The 22,652-nt window shown below is 44.2% G+C and overlaps 1 protein-coding gene across 1 annotated transcript; it reads left to right on the forward strand.

Moving 5' to 3' along the window:
* The first annotated feature begins 9,283 nt into the window (after positions 1 to 9,283).
* LOC148049821 (homeobox protein goosecoid-like) lies at positions 9,284 to 21,058 on the forward strand. The gene is made up of 4 exons (XM_087704898.1): positions 9,284 to 9,290; positions 10,250 to 10,426; positions 13,008 to 13,183; positions 20,636 to 21,058. Exons 1-4 carry the CDS (start codon positions 9,284 to 9,286, stop codon positions 21,056 to 21,058), a joined length of 783 nt encoding a protein of 260 aa, XP_087561024.1.
* The last annotated feature ends 1,594 nt before the right edge of the window (positions 21,059 to 22,652 follow it).

Below are 22,652 nucleotides of genomic sequence, written 5' to 3' on the forward strand. Positions count from 1 at the left end.
ATACCGCTTCATAGGGCTTTCAGCCCTCTCTAAGTGGTTTAGAGTCAGCATATTGCCCCCAACAACAATCCAGGTCCTCATTTTACCCACCTCGAAAGGATGGAAGGCTGAGTCAACCCTGAGCCGGTGAGATTTGAACAGCCGAACTGCAGAACTGCAGTCAGCTGAAGTAGCCTGCAGTGCTGCCTTTAACCAATGCGCCACCTCGGCTCTCATGATAGCTAGAAAAAAACCCATGAGGTCCTAACATTGTCAGTTTGAGATAAAGAGATGTTTTGACAGATTAACAAGAGTTAGAGAGGACCTTGGAGGTCATCTAATTGAACCCCCCCCCATCCAAGCAAGAGACCCTACAACATTTCTGACAAATGGCAGACAATCTCTTCTTGAAGGCCTTCAATGATGAAACTCCCACTTCTTCTGAAACTTCTGAAGGCAACTTCTGTTCCATTGGTTGATTGTTCTCACTGTCAGAAAAATTCTCCTTATTTCTAGGTTGGATCTCTCCTTGAACAGTTTCCATCCATTATTCTTTGTCTGGCCTTCAGGTGCTTTGGAAAATACCTTCCTCTCTATGACAGCCTCTCAAATATTGGAAGACTGCTATCACGTCTTCCTTGGTCCTTCTCTTCATTAGACTAGATGTTAGATTGTGCTAGATAAAGTGAAAGACCTAGAAGAACTTATTTGGAAGTAAAGATGAAAAGTGAAACATTTGGGTTTATGTTAACCATTACAAAGGTAACATAATCCACAGTTAACAAAGAGTAAAAATGTTTACAGCATTCCCAACATGTAGCTCTCAGCATTCCAAGTATTATGTAGAATTAAATCAGAGTCAAAGGCAAAACGATCCTTAAAATTCCAATTTAATAAATCAGACATCTTAGCACATCTGTGGAATCCCAATTCTGGAAGTTACCTAGGATTCCCACCCAGTTGAAAGTTCATGATCTTGTCCCCACACCCACAAATCCATCACATGGTCCAATCTTCTTCTTCCACGCTGGCATCTCCACCCAGCTGGTTCCGGTCAGGTGCAGAAGTGCGGAGGCAAAAGACGGGCTTCTAGAAAAGAATGACAACAACACATTCCACAATTCTACTCCTTTCTATTCCCCCCTCCCAACTACTACACTAATGAAACAGCATAATGAAATAAGAGAGAGTGTGGCAGGCCAAAGATCCTAAAAGGGATATAACTGCAGGCCTGACAGTAGCCACATTTGGGACCAGAATTTCCATTGCTAAGCAAGGCAGTCGTGAAATGAGTCTGCCGAATTTTACAATCATTTTTGCCATGGTTACCAAGCAAATAACTGCTGTTAAGTGAAACATTTGACCATTAACTAAATCTGGCTTCCCACACAGACTTTGCTTTTCAGAAACTGAGAAGGTACCAATTGGTAATCACATGACCCATTATGCTGCCACTGTCATAAATACATGCCAGTTGCCAAGCACCCAAATTCTGATCATGTAACTAAAGGGGATGCTGCAATGGTCATACGTGTGAGGACTGGTTCTAAGGTTCTTTTTCACTGCTGTTGTAACTTTTAATGGACATGGTGGTTCAGTGGCTAAGGTGCTGAGCTTGTCGATCAGAAAGGTCGGCAGTTCGGTGGTTCGAATCCCCAGTGTCATGTAACAGAGTGAGCTCCCGTTACTTGTCCCAGCTTCTGCCAACCTAGCAGTTCTAAAGCACGTAAAAAATGCAAGTAAAAAAATAGGAACCACCTTTGGTGGGAAGATAACAGTGTTCCGTGCGCCTTTGGAGTTTAGTCATGCTGGCCACATGACCACGGAGACGACTTCGGACAGCGCTGGCTCTTCGGCTTTGAAATGGAGATGAGCATCGCCCCCTGGAGTTGGGAAAGACTAGCACTTATGTGCAAGGAGAACCTTTACCTTTATCGAAACAAACTGTGGTAAGTTGAGAACTATCTTTACAACGACAGATACATGTCTATGGAGATTCTCCATCATCCAGGTCATGGTTGCACCAAAGGTGCTTTTTTCAAGAGACAACTGGACTTTCCTTGTTTTTCTTTGAAGACCTTTCCCTTCTTATTCAAGAAGCTTCTTCAGCTTGAAGAGCTGAAACCAGAGCTGAAGAAGCTTCTTGGATGAGAAGCAAAACGTCTTCAAAGAAAAAACTGAAAGTCCAGTGACTTCTTGAAAAAGCATCTTTCATTTCATTTTCATTTCATTTTATTTGTCTTGTATGCCGCCCACTCCCGGAGGACTCTGGGCGGCTCACAACAGACAAGGGAAAGGGGATAAATAGACAAGACAACATTTAAAAAAAAGACGCAACATTCACAATTTCTGTGGGGCTGGATGTTTCACAAGCCCCCCGGCCTGCTGGAGCAGCCAGGACTTGGTGGCTTTGCGGAAGGCCAGGAGGGTCGTAAGGGTCCGGATCTCGACAGGGAGCTCGTTCCAGAGGGCCGGAGCTGCAACAGAGAAGGCTCTCCCCTGGGGAGTCGCCAGCCGACATTGGCTGGCAGATGGAATCCGGAGGAGACGTAACCTGTGAGATCTTAGCGGTCTGAAGGAGGTAATCGGCAGGAGGCGGTCTCTCAGGTACCCAGGTCCGATGCCATATAGGGCTTTATAGGTAACGACCAGCACCTTGAAGCGGATTCGGAGACTAATGGGTAGCCAGTGCAGCTCGCGGAGGATAGGTGTGACTGGGTGTACCTAGGTGCACCCACAATCGCTCGCGCGGCTGCATTCTGGACTAACTGAAGTCTTCGAACACTCTTCAAGGGCAGCCCCATGTAGAGCGTGTTACAGTAGTCCAGTCTTGAGGTCACAAGGGCGTGAGTGACTGTCTGAAGGGCCTCCCGATCCAGGTAGGGTCGCAATTGGTGCACAAGGTAAACCTGGGCAAAGGTCCCCCTGGTCACAGCTGACAGGTGGTGTTCTAAAGTCAGCTGGGGATCCAGGAGGACTCCCAAATTGCGAAACCTCTCTGAGGGGCGTATAATTTCACCCCCCAGCCTGAGAGATGGAATAGTTGGACAATCTTTGGGAGGGAACATCAGAAGCCACTTTGGGACAATGGCACATACCGGTAGTCCTTGACTTACAAACCATTCTATTAGTGACTGTTCAAAGTTACAGTGGCACTGAAGAGAGTGACTTATGACCATTTTTCACACTTACGTCCCTTGCAGCATCCCCCTGGTCATGTGATCAAAATTCAGATGCTTGGGAACCAACTTACGTATATTTATGAAGGTTGCAGTGTCCCGGGGTCATACGATCACTTTTTGCAACCTTCCGACAAGCAAAGTCAATGAGGAAGCCAGATTCAATTAACAACCATATTGCTAACTTAACCATTGCAGTGATTCGCTTAACAACTGTGGCAAGAAAGGTCATAAAATGGGGCAAAACTCTCTTAACAACTGTCTTGCTTAGCAACAGAAATTCTGGACCCAGCTGTGGTTGTAAGTTGAGGACTACCTGTAGTTTAATTTTCTTGTGCTGAAGAATGAAGACGGATGGTGTCCTGGAGAAATAAATAGGAGATTAGCGCTATTGAGGAAGGCAATAACAACGCAGAGTTAAAGCAATGGCCTTTCCGATAGTAACTCCTGGCTGTGAAAATTGGTCATTGAAAAACAGCAAGAGAAGGAAGATAAACCCCTTCCGATTATGGATTTGGAGGTGGTTACTAAGAATTCCATGGACTGCAGAATCAATCAGTCAGCCCTGAACCAAATAAAAATTGACCAATCCCTCAAAGCGATGATCAGCAAGCAAAAACTCACAGAGTGGTGCCATTTGTTGTGAGTAAATGTCATTGTAATGGCAAGGCTTAGGGAAGTAGAACAAGACCGCCAGAGATAAGGATGATCATAAACTGGTTAATTGAATGGCGGTGGAGGAAATAGCGTTGTTGCTTGATTGATGAATGGCTGACCTGAAAATTAACCGGATAATAGAGTTGGAAGGGACCTTGGAGGTCTTCTAGTCCAGCCCCCTGTTTAAGCAGCAGATCTTATACTATTTCAGACAAATGGTTGTTCAATATCTTCTTAAAATCCTCCAAAGTTGGAGCACCCACAACTTCTGGAGGCAAGCGGTTCTACTGATTAATTGTTCTAACTGTAAGAAAATTTCTCCTTAGTTCTAGGTTGGGCCTCTACTTGATTAGTTTCCACCCATTGCTTCTCGTCCTGCCCTCAGATGCTTTGGAGAATAGCTTGAATTTGAATTTTAATGGATTTGTATGCCGCCCAATCTCGAAGGACTCTGGGCGGCTCACATAAAAACAATTTAAAAGTACTAGAAAATTTAAAATACAAAAACAAAGCAGTTAAAAGAACACAACATGCACTCAGTTCTTAGTGGGGCTGGAACTCAATCAAGGATCAACAGCCCCAGGCCTGCCGGAACAGCCAGGTCTTAGTAGACTTTCGGAAGGCCAAGAGCGTGGGGAGGGTCCGGATCTCAGGAGGTAGATCGTTCTATAGGGCCGGGGCAGCTACAGAGAAGGCTCTCCCCCAAGGGGCCGCCAGTCGACATTGTGTAGTCGACGGCACCCTGAGAAGGCCCACCCTGTGAGATCTTATCGGATGCTGGGAGGTATGTGGCAGGAGGCGGTCACGGAGATATCCAGGTCCTAGGCCATGTAGGGCTTTAAAGGTGATAACCAGCATCTTGAAGCACGTTCGGAGACCAATAAGGAGCCAGTGCAGCTCGCGGAGGATAGGTGTCACGTGGGTGTACCTCGGTACACCCAGTATCGCTCGCGCAGCTGCATTGACTCCCTCTTCTTTGTGGCAGCTCTTTGAGGCATCTTTGTTGCTCTTCTCTGCACTCTTTTCCAGAGTCTCAACATCTTTTTTTATATCGTGGCAACTAAAACTGGATGAATGAAGGAACGAATGAATGAGGAAGGAAGGAAAGAAGATCATTTTTCTGTGCAGTCACTTGGAGTGACTCACAACTCGTAGGTTCTTAAGAAAGGTGAATTGGCTGTGGAGAGTTGGTTGCCATGATGCAGGGCCAGAGGTGGGCTCCTTCCGGTTCAGACCGGTTTGGCCGAGTAGGTATTAACTTGGCTGGCCACGCCCCTGAACTGGTTCTATTTTTTTTTTGCTTCTGCGCATGCACAGAAGCAATTTTTTTACTACTGTGCATGTGCGCACATGCACCGAAGCACATTCCTGAGCAAACCAGCAGTAACAGAAGCCGGAGCCCACCCCTGCGCAGGGCTGTCTTACCTGTGGGCCCCACAAGCATAGGGGCCCCATACTAATCTGTGTATGTTAACCCTTTAGTGCACCTTGTATCATATAAATACAGCAACGGTATGGCCTACTGAGTATTGTGTTTTTCAACACCGATTTTATTGGAAGTGCCAATAAAATAAATATATGTTTAATTTTATTGACCATTCAGATTTTTATTCCTGTGAGTAGTTGTCGTAAGGGTCCCAGTACACTGCTTGGTCCGGGGCCCAAAATCCTGTTATGACGGCCCTGGCTGTGCATTGTCTCATTCCACTTAAGAGAGGGCCTCCTTGGTCATTTCAGTACTCCAACCTCTGGCTCTCTTAATTGGTTGGCTACCATTCTTTAAACGTTTTTCCAGCTTTGTCTTCAAAAGGTTAAAAGTTACTGGGTTAGGCAAATTAAAGTTTCAACCTTGAGGAATCTTTTTTTTTTAATTGAAATTTTGAAAAAAAAAACCTTTTACAAATATTTACTTCACTCCCCCCACCCTCCTCCCCCAACCCCCCCAACCTCCCCCCCCCCCGACTTCCCAGAACCAATACAGGGTATAAATCTTTAACAAAAACATTCTAAAATAAACTTTAAAAAAAGTTAATATCATCTTTCATTTGAGCTTTAACTCCTCCTTGCTAGGCTTGCTCTAAACAACTTATTTCATTCCTAATTTCTTTAGTCATAAGCTATCTGAAATTTCTTAGTCCCATATTTATTCTGATGGATTTATTCAATCCATCTTCTCCATTCCAGTTTATATCTCTCGTTTGAATGGTCCTTGAGATATGCAGATATTTTAGCCATCTCAGCTAGGTTTGTTTCAGTGTCCATTCTTGAATAGTAGGCAAATCTTCCTTCTTCCAGTATTGCGCCACCAACAGTCTAGCTGCGGTTATTAAATGCAAAATCAGGTTAATCTCTACAACTGTACAATTAGTAATTATACCTAACAAAAATAACTGAGGGGTAAACTTTATCCTTTTTAAAGAACATTTTGCATAAACCACCAATTTTTTATCCAAAATGCTTTAACTTTTTTATAAGTCCACTATATATGAAAGTAAGTAGCATCAGCACAATTACATCTCCAGCATTTAGGTTGTAGATTCAGATACATAGAGGCCCTTGAGGAATCTTTTTTGCATGTAATTGAACGGCGCCTTGGTTTTTCCATTCAATTCTGTTTGGAAATTAATGACCGCTTAGTTAAAAAAAACCCAGAAGCCGAGGCCCATTTGGAGGGTCAAAGAAAGCCTCAGCCTTTCAACTCCTGACATTCTTTTACCCCCCTGAAAATTAATCCACATTTTGAATGGTGAACAAAATGGACCCATGGACACATGCACACATGTCCCTGACCTCCACTTAAGCCTCCTCAAATCCCCCCAGCCCCTGCACCACTCCCAGAGAGGGGGGAAATAGACTTTTTAATCCGGCTTTGGTTATGTCCCTCTTGGATGTGGCCTGAGCAGGTGGAGAATGAGTTTGTAGAAAGAGGTGGGGGGTGGGCAGTGGATGGAGATATATTGTTTCCCCCCATCCCAAAGTGGTTAAATAGCAGAAGGGAAGAGGAGTGGTCACCAGGTCCACAAAGCCGAAAGAGTAAAGAAGAGATTTTGGAGCTGGTAAGTGCCCTCTCAATTCCTGGCACATAGATGGAAAAGAAATGGAGGTAGTGACAGATTTTATTTTCCTGGGCTCCAAGATCACCGCAGATGGGGACTGCAGCCAAGAAATTAAAAGACGCTTGCTCCTTTGCTATGGCAAATCTAGACAGCATACCAAAAAGCAGAGACATCACCCTGACAACAAAAGTGTGTATAGTCAAGGCTGTGGTTTCCCCAGTTGCAATGCATGGCTGTGAAAGATGGACCATAAGAAAGGCTGAGCACCAAAGAATTGGGACCTTTGAACTCTGGTGCTGGAGAAGACTCCTGCAAGTCCCTTGGACTGCAAGGCGATCAAAACAGTCAATCCTAGAGGAGATCAACCCTGACTGCTCTTTAGAAGGCCAGATCCTGAAGAGGAAACTCCAATTCTTTGGCCACCTAAGGAGAAGGAAGGACTCACTGGAGAAGAGCCTAATGCTGGGAAAGATTGAGGGCAAAAGAAGAAGGGGACGTCAGAGAATGAGGTGGCTGGATGGAGTCACTGAAGTTGTAGGTGTGAGCTTAAATGGACTCCAGAGGATGGTAGAGGATAGGAAGGCCTGGAGGAATGTTGTCCGTGGTCGCGATGGGTCAGACACAACTTCACAATTAACAACAAATGAGTTTGACAAGGGTCACATCTCTGAATTAGGGATAAGCACAATGTGCCAAATTCAGAGAAATTTGATTTTGTGTCGTGGTGTGGTTTGATGATTTTAGACTCTAGATTTTTGCAGATGGGCTTGAGGCACTAATTTGCACAAAGATTTCTTAGAGTAAGGAAGTAAGGAATGGTCTTCCTTTCCTCCTACACCCGAGACTTGATGGAACTGGTTGTATTCACACAACACAGGGAATCATTTAAATATAAACCTAGCAGATGCATTCACATACATGTTGTGTTTGACTACTGTTAATCTTGGTGAGGACTTAGGGTTTGAGATGTTTTGTAAAGCTAAGCAAGTGTTTAGTTTGCGATTCAGTACCTTGTACCAGCTCAAAATTCAGGTTAAGAGTACAGATAGTCCTTGACTTATAATTTCTGACAGCCATAGTGTCCCAGGATCAGCTTTTGCAGCCTTCTGACAAGCAAAGTCAACGCGGAAGCCAAATTCACTTAAAAATTGTGTTACTAACTTAAGGACTGTGGTGATTCATCAACAGCAGTGGCAAGAAAATGGGGCAAAATTCACTTAACAACTATCTCGCTTAGCAACAGAAATTTTGGGCTCAATTGTGGTTGTAAATTGAGAACTACCTGTATTATACAAACCTAATTATATTGCTTACCATTTTTCAGTCCTACCCTACTTTATTTAGTGGCACTTTCTGTTTATTCTGCTTGTATCTTAATATCCCTGTCCTCATGACTTAGATTGATTCTTGCTTTTCCATGTTGTAACCAATTGTAGACACACCCTTCTAGCTTAGGAGATGTGTTGGTGCAGTGGTTAGAATCAGTGGTGGGATTCAGCCAGTTCGCACCTATTCGGGAGAACCGGTTGGTAACTTTCTAAGCAGTTCAGAGAACCGATTGTTGGAAGAAATCTCTTTTTGTTTTTTTCCACTTTACAGGGCTAATCCCTGTAAGGAAGGCAGGAAGGAAACATTCTGGTGTTGTTTCTAGCCTAATCTTTATTGACCTGCTTACAGAAACTGCCTCTCCGGTTAACCCTTATTACCATTGTAACAGTTAAGGCGAAGCGCCCATCAACCTGAGTGACCTTGAGTTGGCCATGCCCACCCAGTCACATGACCACCGAGCCCCACCTACCCAGATAGTCATTAGGGCAGAGAACCGGTGGTTAAATTATTTGAATCCCCCCACTGGTTAGAATGCAGTATTGCAGGTTAATTCTACTGACTGCCAGCAGTTTGATTCTCACTGGCTGAAGGTTGACTCAGCCTTCCATCCTTCCAAGGTCTGTAAAATGAGGACCCATATTATTGGAGGCAATATGCTGACTCTGTAAACTGCTCAGAGAGGGCTGTAAAGCACTAGGAAGCGGTATATAAGTCTAAGTGCTATTGCTATTGCTATTGCCTGTGATTGTGTAAAACTAATAATAATGGAAATTATGGTACATTATGATGAGATCAAAGTTTGGAAGAAAATTTCCTTGACTATAATAAATGTGGTTTGTCCATTTTCTGCCTACTCATTTTGAGTATCCTAGAAGATCTCCTGGATATCAGATATCAGGGCTGGTTTCTTTAGAGGATTCCTGACTTAGTTATTGTACATTATTATTGTACATTATTAGTGAGAATGTGTCATGTCAAATGCCAGAAGTCTCTGGGGATGTCCAGACAACATGCTCAACTGAGCTAATGTGGGCTGAGTTGGTTTAGTTAATCACGTTGTAGGAAGCCAGCTGTTGTTTTAGTATGTTGGGTGAGTTAGGGCATGATATTAACCCATAATATGGTTTATTTGAAGGACCACTTCTCCCCTAATAAGGTAAAGGTAAGGGTTCCCCTTGCACATATGTACTAGTTGTTCCCGACACTAGGGGGTGGTGCTCATCTCTGTTTCAAAGCAGAAAAGCCAGCACTGTCCGAAGATGTCTCCATGGTCATGTGGCCGGCATGACTAAATGCCGAAGGCACACGGAACGCTATTACCTTCCCACCAAAGGTGGTCCCTATTTTTCTACTTGCATTTTTACATGCTTTCGAACTACTAGGTTGGCATAAGCTGGGACAAGTAACGGGAGCTCACTCCATTACGGTGCTAGGTATTCGAACTGCCAATCTTTCTGATCGACAAGCTCGGCATCTTAGCCACTGAACTACCAGGTCCCTCCTATTACATCTACAGGATGAGAAGGCAGAATAAGTTGTGAGTTCTGTCAGTTAGGGGTCGTAAGACGAAGAATGCCCCCATTTTGCAAATGCTGAGATCAAATTGATTGTGACAAGGTTCAAAGGAAATCAGTCAATAACTTATGGAGTTGATTCCAACACAGCAAGGGAAGCTTCAGATTTGATAACGCTGATACGTGACCTGTGATCAAACAACCTGCCATCATTTTGTCCCTAGGCCTGAGTAAGACAGGTTTAACTTTGCTCTCAGTGGTAGCAGTATAAAAGTGATGTTTGCTTCCCGGATTCCAATATCATCTAAAGCAGTGTTTCTCAACCTTGGCAACTTTAAGTCCTATGGACTTCAACTCCCAGAATTCCCCAGCCAGCTGTGCTGGGGAATTCTGAAGAACTGAAGAAGCTTCTTGGATGAGGAGCGAAGCGTCTCCAAGGAAAAAACAAAGGAAGTCCAGTTGCCTTTTGAAAAAAAGCAGCTTTGGGACAATATATTTTCACCTCTTTCTCCTCTTCTCTTTTCATCTCCTCTAGGAAAGAGAGCAGACATGATATACTACTTTCGTGGAGCCATTGCTCATCCGCTTCTTGCCTTCCCATCCCTGGGATACAGCCTGCAGCCCCCTCAGCCAACACCAGAGGGTTATGCCTGGTCAGCTGAGACTCAGCCCTCTGCGTTCCGCCAGATACTCACCTCAGACGATTTGGCAGGTGAGAGATTCTGTCTGTCAGGCTGGCAATGAGAGAGTCCCTCGGCCACTGTCAAATTGCTGCCACCACTGTCCTTATCTATAATTTAAACTTCATTTCCAACCTCTTTTTAGCAATAGCAATAGCAATAGCAGTTAGACTTATATACTGCTTCATAGGGCTTTCAGCCCTCTCTAAGCGGTTTACAGAGTCAGCATATCGCCCCCACAGTCTGGGTCCTCATTTCACCCACCTCGGAAGGATGGAAGGCTGAGTCAACCTTGAGCTGGTGAGATTAGAACCACTGAACTGCAGATAACAGTCAGCTGAAGTGGCCTGCAGTACTGCACCCTAACCACTGCGCCACCTCGGCTCTACTGAGTGATGCCCATGACAGACATCAAAAAGGTGCAGCGCTTTTTAAAAAAATATATATTTTTATTTTCCAAACAAACCTACAAATCCTCCTTCTTTACATACTGTAGAAAGTGCATCATTTGATTACAAAAGGCTTTTGTGCATCTCTTCCACCATCATCAAATATAATTCATATTAATTCTAATAGCAATAGCAATAGCAATAGCAGTAGACTTATATACCGCTTCATAGGGCTTTCAGCCCTCTCTAAGCGGTTTACAGAGAGTCAGCATATTGCCCCCAACAATCTGGGTCCTCATTTTACCCACCTCGGAAGGATGGAAGGCTGAGTCAACCCTGAGCCGGTGAGATTTGAACCGCTGACCTGCTGATCTAGCAGTAGCCTGCAGTGCTGCATTTAACCACTGCGCCACCTTGGCTCATAGTGGCTAATATCTTAACTCGGATATTTATTATATTACCATCATCATACCTCTACTTTTATTTGACTATGATTATTTAAACGTCCTTCATCATAAAATATAGCCGAGGTGGCGCAGCGGTTAAATGCAGCACTGCAGGCTACTTCAGCTGACTGCAGCCCTATGAAGTGGTATATAAGTCTAACTGCTATTGCTATTGCTATATACCAAGATTTAATACATAACCACATACTGGGATTTCATTTACTTATTTATAAAATCCTCCATTAACATTAAATCCTCATATCCTATTCTAGCTAAACATCCATAATATTTAATACCAAAATTTACTAATCCTCCTTTTCAAATCCTTGTTTACCATTTACATCCAATTCCCTTATATTATCCTCATAGCATGTATATAATTTATTATCATTATCCTTTCTTTATTTAACTATATCCTATATCGTAACATTCCCCCCCTTAATAATTAAAACTTAGCTGTGTCTAATTTTGTTCTTTTTTTAATTGTTATTGTTATTAATAACCTTTATATATAGTCCAAAAGTATTTCTAGCCTTCCCTTCACGGGTACCATTCAATATTCATATCCAATTATTACTTATCATAACACTAGACGTTGTATACATTACTATTATTATCAATTTTTATTTAACTATACCTACTGTCACTAAATTTAACTAAGTTTAGCTCGTTTTAAATTATACTCTTCCATCTATCAACCTGTATCTTTCCAATAGCAAAACAATCTAAGGCAGTGTTTCTCAACCTTGGCAACTTGAAGATGTCCGGACTTCAACTCCCAGAATTCCCCAGCCAGCGGACATCTTCAAGTTGCCAAGGTTGAGAAACACTGATCTAAGGTCTTCTGCCATTTGTGGATCCAGATGCAGCGCTTTTCTTGTTCAGTTATATCTGCTATTTTGATGTCTTTGACCCCTTGGTAGATGCCTCTTTGGTGGGGTGGGGTATAAGCAGAAAAAGGGTGGCTGTCCACCGAATCTTATCTTGCTCTTATTTGGCACTGACAGAATAAGGGTGAAGGTTCGTTCTCTGAGCTTGTGGGCTGGGTTCCGAATATTTTGTTACCAGACTAGGTAATATCTTCAGCGGAGTTTAAACTAAATTCTGTTGAAGATGTTACCTCAACTGGTAATGAAATGTTCGGAAACCAACCGACAAGCTCAGAGAACAAACCTTCAATAGCAATAGCAATAGCAGTTAGACTTATATACCGCTTCATAGGGCTTTCAGCCCTCTCTAAGCGGTTTACAGAGTCAGCATATTGCCCCCAACAACAATCCGGGTCCTCATTTTACCCACCTCGGAAGGATGGAAGGCTGAGTCAACTCTGAGCCGGTGAGATTTGAACAGCCGAACTGCAGAACTGCAGTCAGCTGAAGTAGCCTGCAGTGCTGCATTTAACCACTGCGCCACCTCGGCTCTTTACCCTCATCCTACACCAGAGCTACAGGTCTTTGCCAACAAAACTGACAAAATACTTACAGATCTGAAGACAGCGTTCTCCACTTTGGCTTTGGGTTGACCTTGAATGAATTGGGGAGATAAAAGTGTTAGAAATTCTGTTTCTAGCACCTCGGATCAAACAAAGTGTACAGTCACCATGTGCTTTACTGCTTAACCTTTTGGATTAATGGGAAATAGGAAACTCTTCTTAGAAGAAAAGAAATAATAGATCCTAACTTGGAAACACTGCCATCTACTGACTGAATATTACTGTAGCTGTTGCACAAAAATCACCTATGATGACCCTTCCCTTCCTCCATTCTCCAAACACACAGTCCTGTTGCTGGACCTGCCCTATGGACTCTCTCAGAAACAGCGGAGGAGCCGTACAGCTTTCACCAAAGAACAGTTGGAGGCGCTGGAGAACACTTTCAAAGAGACCCATTACCCAGATGTGAACACTAGGGAGCGCCTGGCCATGTTTGCCAATCTACCTGAAGCACGGGTTCAGGTGAGCCTTCGTAATCCTTCCAGATGGATGTTGCAGATTTGCCATCAGAAACTCTCAACATTAGGTACAAGTGGAGAAACTAGTGATTAGTTTCTGGAATTACATCAGAAATTCCCATTTCTGATTTCTCTCCAGCATTTACAGCAGTGATTTTCAACCTTGGCAGCTCAAAGCTGGGTGGACTTCAACTCCCAGAATTCCCCAGCCAGACAGCCTTGAATTCTGGGAGTTGAAGTCCATCCATCTTCAAACTGCCATGGTTGAGCAACACTGCTATACCATACAGCCTCTGTGTCTAGTCACCATAAGTTTTTCAAGGTAACAAGTTTCGAGTTTAATAAAATTTGTATGCCGCCCACTCCCATTGGGACTCTGGGCGGCTCACAACAAGACAAACGAAACATTTAAAATTTAAAAATAGAAAATACAATATTAAAATTCCACATCATCCATTCCATCTAAGCGGGGCTGGATATCAATCAACAGCCCCAGGCCTGCCAGAACAGCCTGGTCTTGACGGATTTACGGAAGGCCGGGAGAGTGGTAAGGGTCCGGATCTCTATGGGTAGATCGTTCCACAGGGCCGGCGCAGCAACAGAGAAGGCCCTCTCCCGGGGGGCCGCCAGCCGGCATTGTCCGGTTGACGGCACCCGGAGGAGGCCCAACCTGTACGATCTTGTTGGTCGTTGGGAGGTAAGTGGCAGGAGGCAGTCTCTCAGGTAGCCAGGTCCTAAACCATGTAGGGCTTTAAAAGTAACGACTAGCATCTTGAAGCGCGTCTGGAGACCAATGGGGAGCCAGTGCAGCTCGTGGAGGATAGGTGTAACATGGATGTATCTAGATACACCCCATATCGCTCGCGCGGCTGCGTTCTGGACCAGCTGTAGTCTTCGAACACTCTTCAGGGGCAGCCCCATGTAGAGCGCATTACAGTAATCCAGTCTTGAGGTGACAAGGGCATGAGTGACTATTCAAAGTGCCTCCCGGTCCAGGTAGGGCCGCACCTGGTGCACCAGGCGAACCTGGGCAAAAGCCCCCCTGGTCACAGCCGACAGATGATGCTCTAACGTCAGCTGTGGATCCAGGAGGACACCCAAATTGCGGGCCCTCTCTGAGGGGTGTATAATTTCACCCCCCAGGCTAAGAGGTGGAATGTCTGGACAGATTGTATTGCAAACGGTTTCTTTGGTTTCGTTGTGTTATTGCTGTGTCAAATCTCCCTTGCAAAGATTCTGCTGTCAAGCATAGATCTCCTGGTAATCTGTGCTCAGATGGATCACAATCTGCAAAGCAGCTGAAGGCAGGATAAGCAATGGATGGAAATTAATCAAGGGGAGAGCTAACCTGGAACTAAGGAGGAATTTCCTGACAATTAGGACAGTGGAACGACTTGCCCCCAGAAGTTGTGGGTGCTCCAACACTGGAGGTTTTTAAGGAGAGATTACACAATTATTTGTCTGAATTAGTATAGGGTTTCCTTTCTGAACAAGGGATTGGATTAGAATCGTGATGGCAAACCTATGGCATGCGTGCCAGAGGTGGCACGCAGAGCCCTCTCTGCTGACACGCAGAGGTCGCCTCAGGTCAGATCTCCATGGCATTTCTTTCGTGAACTTCTGTTTCCCCTGCAAACTACGAAATAGAAGTTCACGGAAGAAAAAGATCTTACCTCTTGCCGCACTGCCGTTGTTGGGATGCTCCACCTCTCGCCGGCCAGCTGGGGTTGGAGTCTCTGCTGCACATGCGTGCATGTCCACGCATGTCTGCATATGTGCATGTTTGCACATGTACACATTTGTGCACACACACACACATCTTCCAGTCTGTGCATGCACAAGCACACAGTTTGGGCACTCGGTGTCTAAAAGGTTCACCATCACTGGATTTAAAAGACCTCCAAAATGCCTTCCAACTCTGTTATTCTGCAGGATACAATCTGGGTTGGTAACCAAGATCAGAGGTTCTGTCTTCCTAGCTCCATTATTCTTAATTTCCAATAATTATAAAGTTGTATAAAACAGCAGATTGCCTAGTAAGAGGAGCAAACTAACTGTGATACACATGCTGGTGTGACTCTTGTTTTGCCTCTTGCCCTTCCCATGAGTTAAATAATAATTTTTGACGAAGGCTTACTTTAATTTTGGGGGCAGAAGTTTCCCAAGAACACGTTACCTTTTGATTGTATAACAAATTGTATAACAACATAACTTCAACAGGTAACTCAGTTTCAGTCCTTGTTTGCCCCAAAACTACAGAATTCAAATCTTGGCAGCTGAATGGGAATTTAAGTCAAATGCCTCCTGCACCCCCAATGAGAAATGGTCCTGATTTCAAATGGAGCTTATCCATTCCATTCCATTATTTTGAAATACCTTCGTCGCAACGTGGGCACCAGTTTTGCAGGAGACCGAGTGGATTTTCCCACCCTCATAAATGGAAATGCAGAAACCGCTTAATTAATGGTTTGACTTTTTACAGCTCTCTTTGAACAGGGCATACTTTCCAAATTTTCACAATTTATTACAGAGACCGTTCTTTGATGTTTCGTAATACCCTTATCTTTCCATGGGCGTTCTATGTATCCTTATCTTACTACCTGCAATTTTGCTCTTCTTTATGGTGTAATACGTTTTCTAGTACCTAGGGAAGAGAATGTTGGAATAAATGTCCATCTGGGTTCAGTTCCAAGTGGGGGAGGGGGGAAAGACACTGGAAACATGGAGACTGCTTGGAAAGATGGTTTAATGGTGGGCAGGAACACGTGGTTTGAGGTCCTCGGCAAAAAAAGGGAAGAGATGCTGAGAGTGCTCTGGGTTTTATGCCCTCTCTGGGCTTTTGAATTTGAGCTTGTATTCTGATTGGTTGTCAGACTCCCATGGGACTATGCAGGGCAACTCTGTAGGCTATCCTGAGTCCCAGGCAGGGGTGGGTTCCTGCCAGTTCTAACCTCTTCTATAGAAGAGGTTCCACAAATCTACTGTGCCGTTTAGAACCGGTTCCAGCTCCCCTCCACCCACCCACCCGCCTGCCTGCACATCATCAAGATGAAGAGCGAGAGGAGGAATTCTGGGAGTTGAAGTCCACAAGTCTTAAAGCTGTCAAGTTTGAACACCCCTGGTTTTTTTTTCTAAAGGGTTAGGGGTGCAAGGGTCTTGTAACTTGACAGCTTTAAGACTTGCATGCTTCAAATGCCAGAGTTTCTGAGCTAATCTTTTGGTTGCTAAGCAACAGTGTTGTTAAGTGAGTTTCACCACATTTTACAAGTTGGCCATGCCCACCCAGTCGCATGGCCGGTAAGCCACTCCCACCCGGTCACATGGCCAGCAAGCCACTCCCACAAAGCAGACGACACCTACAGAAGAGGTTCTAAAAATTTTTGAAACCCACCACTGGCCCCAGGTTTGGCTGAGCCTTGCTGGATGATGTAATCTTCCCAGATGCCATCTGATGAGATGGGTAGAGGACTTTGGGCAATTCCTCCTATGGCTGTGCCTGAAGGAGGTAGATCTTTGTTATGTAGAATAGACTGCCCCAGACCTTAATAGCCCATTGACAAAGGTTGGGGTTGGGGGTGAGTTTCTTCCTCCCCTTTAGGGGTAATATTCTGTCCTTTTAATATTTCCTAAAATATCTCATTTTCCTAGCAGAGGGGTGGGTGCTAACTTCCTACAAGCGTTTAACAACTGGCTGTTCAGTTTAGCAACTGGAGGGTTTAACAACTTTCCCGAGCGTGTTAATATTCCTTGCACACCCAGGAAAGTTTAATCTCAATTAATTTGATTGCATTCTAGCGCCAATGCAAAACCACTTGGCTGCACTTTCCTCTTCTGCATGCATGATTAGCAATGGACACATACTGTCCCATATAACCATGTATGTATTTACATGCACGTGCACTAGAACAGTGATCCACCTTTGGTCACGTTTTAATTATGAATTCAGAAAAGAAGCCTATGAATCAGTGGTGGGTTGCAGGTGGTACGCCCCAGTACAGGTATACTGGAGCCTGTCTGGAGCACTGGGTACTGTTCTGGTGCTCCGGAGGGCTCACCCACCCGCCCGAACTCCTTACCTGTCTTTTAAGACTTTGGCGCTTTCCGCGCACGGGCATGGGTGCGTACAGCTCCTGCGCGACGCTCTGCCGAGCAGCTGGTATGGTTCATGTGCGTGCCGCTTGTGTCCATGTGGGCGACGCTGAGCCCGTTCCAACCGTACCAGTTGGAACGGGATTCGGAACCCACCACTGCTACGAATGCTCTTTAAATTATGACATAATGACATCTGCCAAGACAGTGTTGTAGATACCAATAAAGGAGAATATCTGGAGCTCAGTGTTGAAATGAGGGGGTCCTTGGGGGCTCTTAGAGCTTGATTATTTTCTTGCAGATGTTGCATTACCCAAAAGGCAACATCTGCAAGAAAACAATCAAAACCCTGAATGTTTTTAGGTAGAAGTCTGCAACGCACAGCGCCCCTTAATGTCTATTTTCCTATCTTCAAACTTTCATACAGAGTGAGTACTGTAGTATAAATTAGGAATGTGTTTCACAACCTTAATAACTTGGAGAGCTGTGGACTTCAGTTCCTCGAATTCTGGGTGGGGATTTCTGGAAGTTGAAGTCCACACCTCTGAAAGTTGCTGAAGTTGAGAAATATTAGGTGATGAAACATGACTATTTGCTAAAAGTGAATGTTAGCAACTGTCCATTATGGGTAACTGCATTTGAAGTGTAGCTTTGATAAAGAGTTGTGCATTAGAAAGCGTATTTTTTTAAGTGTAATTAAAAGCAGTGAGCATGTTGGAGACATGCTTTCTTAATAAGAGAGGGGAAAAATACACTATTGCATTAAGACCTTGTTTTCCAAAGTCCTACACTAGCGTTTCCTAACCTTTGCAAATTTAAGATGTGTGGACTGCTACTCCCAGATTTCTCATCAATGGCTACGCTGGCTGTGGAATTCAGGGATTTGAGGTTTACACATCTGGAAGTGGCCGAGGTTGGGAAACACTGTCCTACACCACCCATAAGCGTAGATTCCTTCCAACCCATTTACCACCATAAGGTGTGTGTAAACATGTTGCATCTGTCCCTGGGTTTATTTCTGCTTTCCTGGCATGTTTTAATTATTTGATGATGTGCAGGGGTGTCAAAATGGCGCCCATGAGTCGGATGCATCATGTGTAGGCCACGCCCACCCCAGCTCCGCAAAGGGGAAAAATGACACAAGACGCGACAGCAATGTGAGGCTGTGAGTTTGACACCCTTGATTATGTGGGTAGTGCGGGGCAAGCATCTTGTGTTCTCATGTGAGTCAAAGAGAAGAGAAAGAGGCTCTGTAGCCATCTTATCTTTTGGATTTTTGGCCTGCCACGCTTTCTATTATTTTACTATGCATGTTCTATTGTGGGAAAATGGGAGAGGGGGAATTGTATGGAGTGAGATGCGATGTAGTCATAACAAAATTCTTTCTAGAAAGCCAAGGTCATCCTTTGTCTCTGCACCTCTGCACCTGATTGGAACTGGATGGGTGGAACTGCCAGCATGGCAGTGGGAGATTGGACCATGTGATGGACTTGTGGGTGTGGGGGCAAGATCTTCAACTTTCAACTACCGTATTTTTCGGAGTATAAGACACACCTTTTTTCCTCAAAAAAGAGGCTGAAAATCTGAGTGCGTCTTATACACTGAATACAGCATTTTTTGCTCCTGAAGCCCCACCCCTTCACCAAAATGGCCGTGCATACCCTTATGGAGGCTTTCAGAGAGCTCCTGGGGGCTGGGGAGGGCAGAAATGAGCAAAAAACGGTCCGCTTCTCCCCCAGCCCCCAGCAGCACTCTATAAGCCTCCATAAGGCTATGCATGCAATTTGTTTGACAAAAAACGGGACTGTTTTCACGAATAATGGGCCATTTTTTGCTCGTTTTTGCCCCCCCCCGGAGCACTCTGCAAGCCTCCCCAAGGCTATTCATGCCTTTTTAAAAAATGGGCCATTTTTGCCCCCCCCCAAGCTCCCAGCAGCATTCTATAAGCCTCCATAAGGCTATGCATGCAGGGTTTTTTTTGACAAAAACCAGGCCCGTTTTGCGAATAACAGGCATTTTTTGCTCGTTTTTGCCCCCTGATCCCCCAGGAGCACTCTGCAAGCCCCCCCCCCCAAGGCTATCTCTCTCTCTCTCTCTCTCTCTCTCTCTCTCTCTCTCTCTCTCTCTCTCTCTCTCCCTCCCTCCCTCCCTCCCTCCCTCTCTCTCTCTCTCTCTCTCTCTCTCTCTCTCTCTCATACTTGAGAGACCGCCTTCTGCCAATTACCTCCCATAGACCCATTAGATCCCACAGATTCCATCTACCGGCCAGTGCCGGCTGTCGACCACCCGGAGGAGGGCCTACTCTGTGGCTGCTCCGGCCCTCTGGAATGATCTCCCCATGGAGATTCGGACCCTCACCACCCTTCAGGCCTTCCATATAGCCGTTAAGACCTGGCTGTCCCAGCAGGCCTGGGGTTGTTGAGTTCCATCCCTACTCGAATTGGTTGTGCTTGTTGTGTTTTTTAAAATTTTTTGTATTGTCTTACTTAAAAAAAAACACCTCTTCAAAACCTTGGTGCGTCGTATACTCTGAAAAATACGGTAGGTGGGGAAAACCAAGAAGCTTTCAGATTCGGGTTTTCCCAGATGTGCCAACATGGCTCTTTTAATAAATTGGAACTTTGAGCAATACTTTGCCTTGGACTCTGATTTACTTTTGGATGCTAATTGGAACCCTGACAGAGGTACTTTGAACAGTCATCAAGACAAATTCTTATAGATGACAGCAATAAACTAGCAGTCCCTGATGTACAACCATTTGTTTAGGGACCATTCGAAGTTAGAACAGCATGGAAAAAATGACTAGCAACCAGTCCTCACACTTATGACTGTCACCACATAGTTATATGATTGAAATTGAGCTCTTGGCAGTTGGCATGTACTTATGAAGGTTGCAATGTTGTGGTGTTATAGGATCACCATTTGTGACCTTCCCTGTTGGCTTCCAAAAAGTAAAATCAATGGGGGAGGCTGAATTTAATTAATGACCAAATAATTCACTTAACAACTGAAGTGATTCACTTAATAACTATGGCCAAAAGGTTGTAGAGTCAGGCAAGGCTCACTTAACCACTTTGCTTAGCAATGGAGATTCTGGTTCAAGTGTGGTTGTATGTTGAAGACTATCTATATATACTGAATATTATTATTGAATAATAATAATATCCAGAATGTTCCAGAATGTTTTCCCTTGTGTTGCTAAGTTTTTGCAAGGCAGGAATTTCCTTTGACTGAATTCCACTTTCCGCCTTCAGACTTTACATTTCCACAACTGCAAAGAACTTTTTTCATACAATAGAGAATTTCCATAATCCTTAACCCAACTATCATTTCCCCCCCCCCTCAACCCTTCTCGGCTCCATCACAGGTATGGTTCAAAAATCGCCGAGCAAAATTCCGCAAGGGCCAACCTAGCTCGGCAAAGAAACCAAGGTCAACTGCGTTCTTAGAGACCACTGGAGGAGGCCGAAGACAAGATGCAGAAGAATGGTGCCGTGTGAAGATGTCTTGGATCCAACCGGCCTCGGTGACCAGCGTGCTGGAAAGAAAACAGTGTGTGCTGTCCATTACAAAAGAGAGCATGACTACCTTTCCATGCAATTTCCCAGGGGACAGTTCAACATCTCTTGGCAGTTCTTCTCCCCTTCTTGACCCAATGTCATTCCACAAAGAGCTCCAGAAATGTCAGGATTTAGGGTTGTGCTATGGATCCACCTGTTCCTTGCCAGCTTATTGGCTAACTGCATATAGCCAACACCTTTTTTCCAAGATGTCTGTAGAGGTGGCTTAATCCCTTAATCCCTCCCTATCAACACTTAGATTAGCTCTTATATAATAGATGAAGCTCATCACACCCACAGAGCAATATGAGAAAGGCAGATTAAAAAGATTTGAAGAGGGTAGTTTGGAAAGGCCATCTGGGCATGGAAAAGCAACAGTGGTGATGACAACTTATATGCATGCATGCATGCATGCATGCATGCATGCATACATACATACATACATACATACATACATACATACATACATATATATATATATATATATATATATATATATGTATGTATGTATAAGGAAATTAGATGAAAATTGCTAACAGCGATTTGGAAAGGAGGATTAGAAAAGTCTGTTATTAAATATTATGGATGTTTAGCTAGAACAGAACATAAGGATTCAGTGTTATTGGAGGATTTTAGAAATATTAAATGAAATGCCAGTACGTGGTTATGTATTAAATTTCGGTATATTTTATGATGAAGGACGTTTAAATAATTATAGTCAAATATAAATGGAGGTACAAGGGTAACATGTATAAATATTTGAGTTAAAATATTTGAGTTAATAGCAGTTAGATTTATATACCACTTCATAGGGCTTTTAGCCCTCTCTAAGCAGTTTACAGAGTCAGCATATTGCCCCCAACAACAATCCGGGTCCTCATTTTACCCACCTCGGAAGGATGGAAGGCTGAGTCAACCTTGAGCCGGTAAGATTTGAACAGCTGAACTGCAGAACTGCAATCAGCTGAAGTAGCCTGCAGTGCTGCACTCTAACCACTGCGCCACCTCGGCTCTTAATATGAATTATGTTTGATGACTGTGGAAGAGATGCACGAAAACCTTTTGTAACCAACTGATACACTTTCTACAGTATGTAAAGAAGGAAGATTTTTATGTGTTGTGTTTGTTTTGAAAATAAAAAATAAAAAAGAGAAAAAAAAGCAGCAGTGGTCTTCCCTAACTTGAAGTCATCCAGATGTGTGGGCCAGAAAATAGGTTGGAATTGCTGTCCCATTATGTCTGGATCCAGAAGCCCAAGTATATGCACCAGCCAACTTGGGAGGGTCTCTTCTTGATGGTAATAATGTCCATTAACCAGTGGTGAAATCTAATCTCCCCACCCCTGGTTCTGTGGGTGTGGCTTGTTTGGGGAGTCATGTGACTAGGTGGGCGTGGCCATTTTTTTTTCACTTTCAGCTTTTAAAACAAGCTTTTTAAAGCATTATTTTCCCTGCCTTTGGGGGCAAACCGACAGAGGAAAAATGCTTTAAAAGGCTTTAAAAAACCCTTCCGCACAGCTCAGCTGGGAGCCGCGCGATTATCGGAAGCTATATTTTTAGATTTTTAAAGCATTTTTTCCCTGCTGGTTCACCTGAACTAGCAGGGGAAAAAATATTTTAAAAGCTTAAAAAAAAGCTGAAAGTGAAAAAAAGTTGGCCATGCCCACCCAGTCACATGACACCCCCCCACCAAGCCACGCCCACTGAGCCCGAGAGATTCTCAGAAGCTTTTTATTTTTTTAACTACCGAACAGGACCTAACCGGGAGGATTTCACCCTTGCCATTAACCCTCTGATCAGTCAATTAACTCGTCATGAGTCCCTC

The sequence above is a fragment of the Thamnophis sirtalis genome, unplaced genomic scaffold, assembly GCF_051295495.1.
Source record: "Thamnophis sirtalis isolate CommonGarterSnake01/CBP01778 unplaced genomic scaffold, rThaSir2_p1.2 scaffold_1, whole genome shotgun sequence".
Lineage (NCBI taxonomy): Eukaryota > Metazoa > Chordata > Lepidosauria > Squamata > Natricidae > Thamnophis > Thamnophis sirtalis.

Bases quoted from the DNA above. Each gene is read 5' to 3' on its own strand.
- LOC148049821 (XM_087704898.1), top strand. The intron at 10,427-13,007 runs GTGAGAGATTCT...CCAAACACACAG, and splicing joins CACCTCAGACGATTTGGCAG to TCCTGTTGCTGGACCTGCCC. The intron at 13,184-20,635 runs GTGAGCCTTCGT...GCTCCATCACAG, and splicing joins TACCTGAAGCACGGGTTCAG to GTATGGTTCAAAAATCGCCG.